At 37.4% G+C, this 2,500-nt stretch overlaps 1 protein-coding gene across 1 annotated transcript in view; it reads right to left on the reverse strand.

Moving 5' to 3' along the window:
* The window catches only part of LOC125048379 (metalloreductase STEAP4-like), a 12,030-nt gene that overhangs the window by 8,047 nt on the left and 1,483 nt on the right, over positions 1-2,500 (reverse strand). The window contains exons 3-4 of the mRNA XM_047647044.1: positions 1,990-2,131; positions 168-373 (exon numbers count right to left, since the gene is read on the reverse strand). Of these exons, the coding sequence (XP_047503000.1) occupies positions 168-373; positions 1,990-2,131 (348 nt within the window). The remainder of the gene's footprint in view (positions 1-167; positions 374-1,989; positions 2,132-2,500) is intronic.

The raw sequence follows: 2,500 nt of genomic DNA on the forward strand, positions 1-2,500 counted from the left end.
CTCCCTCCCTCCCTCCCTCTTTCCCTCCCTCCCTCCCTCCCCCCCTCCTTCTCTGTTTCCCTCCCTCCCTCCCTGCTTCCCTCCCCCTCCTTCTTTTTTTCCCTCCCTCCCTCTTTCCCTCCCTCCCTCCCCTCCCCCTCTCCCCTCCAGACCCCTCGCACCCTCACCTGAACAGCATGAAGATGTACCAGAAGCCAAACAGCAGGAGGGTCATGATCCCGGCGACCTTCCACTCCGGGAAGAAGGCGAGGGGGATGCCCTCCACCTCCCGGGCGTTCCTGAGGGCGCCTCGGTCTACGGGCGTGAGACCCAGGTCCCTCGTCAACTCGGAGACCTTCGCTCGCGCCCTTGGGTCGTTGCCGCAGATGGGTACCTGGAAGGGAAAGCCTTGGACTGAAAGGGTCGAGCACGAGGATATGATATCGATTTATTATTATTTTTATTATTATTGTTGTTGTTGTCATTATTATTATGATTATTACTACTATTATGATTATTATGATTATTACTATTATTATTATTAAGATTATTACTATTATTATCATTATTGTGATTATTACTATTATTGTTATTATTATGATTATTACTATGTTTATTATTATTATGATTATTATTATTATTATTATGATTACTATTATTATCAATATGATTATTACTATTATTATTATTATTATGATTATTACTATTATTATTATTTATCTATTATCATTATTATCATTATTTATTTATTTACTTGTCTATTATTATTATTTTTTATTTTTTTATTTTGGGGGTTACATGCGTATAGATAAAATAAGAGTAATGGTAGTAATGTGCACGTAAACAAGAAGCAGCAGTAATAACATAATTATTGAAAAAAATCTCTCTCTGCCTCCCCCCCTCCCCCACCCTCTCTCGTACACACACGCAAATGATAACTGTCCTTATTTCTTACTATTGCAGCTCTTAATATTTCCGCTAAAAAATCATGACAACGAACACTATTCAAACAAAAGTTTCTTAACTTTGGAAGACATTAAAACGAGTCATGGAAAGTGGTTTATTGGTTCACGAGAAGCAGTTTGATCATTTAAAAGGAAATCAAAACCTGTATTACTACCGCTGGTTGATGGGCTGTAGAAATTCTTCCCGCGGGATACAATGTGGAAAGAAAAGAAAAGAAAAAATACTTTTGACGTTTTGAAAAATTCCATCTGCTAACAATGATTAATCTCTGACATCCACGTCATCTCAGAGTAAAATTCTGCGCCTCTAAACGAGGACACCATAAGGTCGAAATCGGAATGAAACTAAAGTAGCTAACAAACCGCTCGTTAGGAGAGGCGTGGCGTGCTTTCGCTAGCCCCGCCCATTTCTACATTCAAAAAATAGTACAAAGTACTAAGACAGTGCAATTAATGACGACCAAGGGAAAGAAATTTACCTGTGTGATACGTATTTTTAGAGTATCTAGTACTTGTAGAGTAAAATTAACATGTGCGGGAAATGGCTGTCGCGTTGACATCTCGAATCTAGTCTTTTGAACTGTATGGCGCGGTTATTCTTTTTAAAACGGTCAGACTGATGAAGGTCGAGCCTAAAATCACATATAAAGTAATCACAGGCTTGTCACTCTTAATTGTTGAAGTATAATAAGTAATTGGCGAGCTTATTGTAGAACCGTTAAGTTGAACTACAGTGCAGAGTTTATCAGAATTACCGCAAATTATACGAATGCAAAGCCATGGCCACGATTTCGGCGCTCTTTGGAGTTAGTAAGCACTAATTCCCTGTATATCATGCTGTAAGAGTTTACACAAAATTGTAATACAAGTAATATGCTTGAAAAAAAAAAAACTGCAGTACAGACGTTGTGATCAATAAGTGAGTCACAAACATATTAATCCGAAGTCTAGGCTCCATCATCGCATTCGCATGGTTTTGAGTGTCATGAGTGGGAATATCTGGTATAATTCCCAATTCCCATTCCCATTTGCCCTACGCCATTACCTCCCGGCTGCCTTGTATATTGCCGTGCTGGAGGGCGTAGGCCGAGATGGTGTTGAAGGCCTTAACCACGTGGCTCTCCGGAAGAATCTCCTGAAGTGTTTCTCCAAGACTCAGGTCCTTCTTGGAGGAGGAACCTGGTGCTCTGAAAAAAAAAAAAAAAAAAACAGAGAAAAAGTCAGATTTCAGTTTTTTTTTTTTTTTTTTTTTTTTTTTTTTTTTTTTTTTTTTTTTTTTTGAAGACAAAGATTGATAAAAAATATATATTACTAAAGAGGATAGCTGGAAAAATATATTACTGGAGATAATGGTTGGAAAAAACCCACTGAAGATATGGTTTGCAAAATTAATGGTTGAAAAAAACATTACTGAAAATAATGATAGAATGTCGTGGTTGAAATAATCATTGCTTTAGATAATGATTGAATAACTATTACTGGAGATAATGATTGAAAAAAAAAACTATTACTGAAGAAAATGGTTGAAAAACAAAACAAAACAAAAACGAAAATAA

Source organism: Penaeus chinensis, chromosome 43, assembly GCF_019202785.1.
Source record: "Penaeus chinensis breed Huanghai No. 1 chromosome 43, ASM1920278v2, whole genome shotgun sequence".
NCBI classification, from domain to species: Eukaryota; Metazoa; Arthropoda; class Malacostraca; order Decapoda; family Penaeidae; genus Penaeus; species Penaeus chinensis.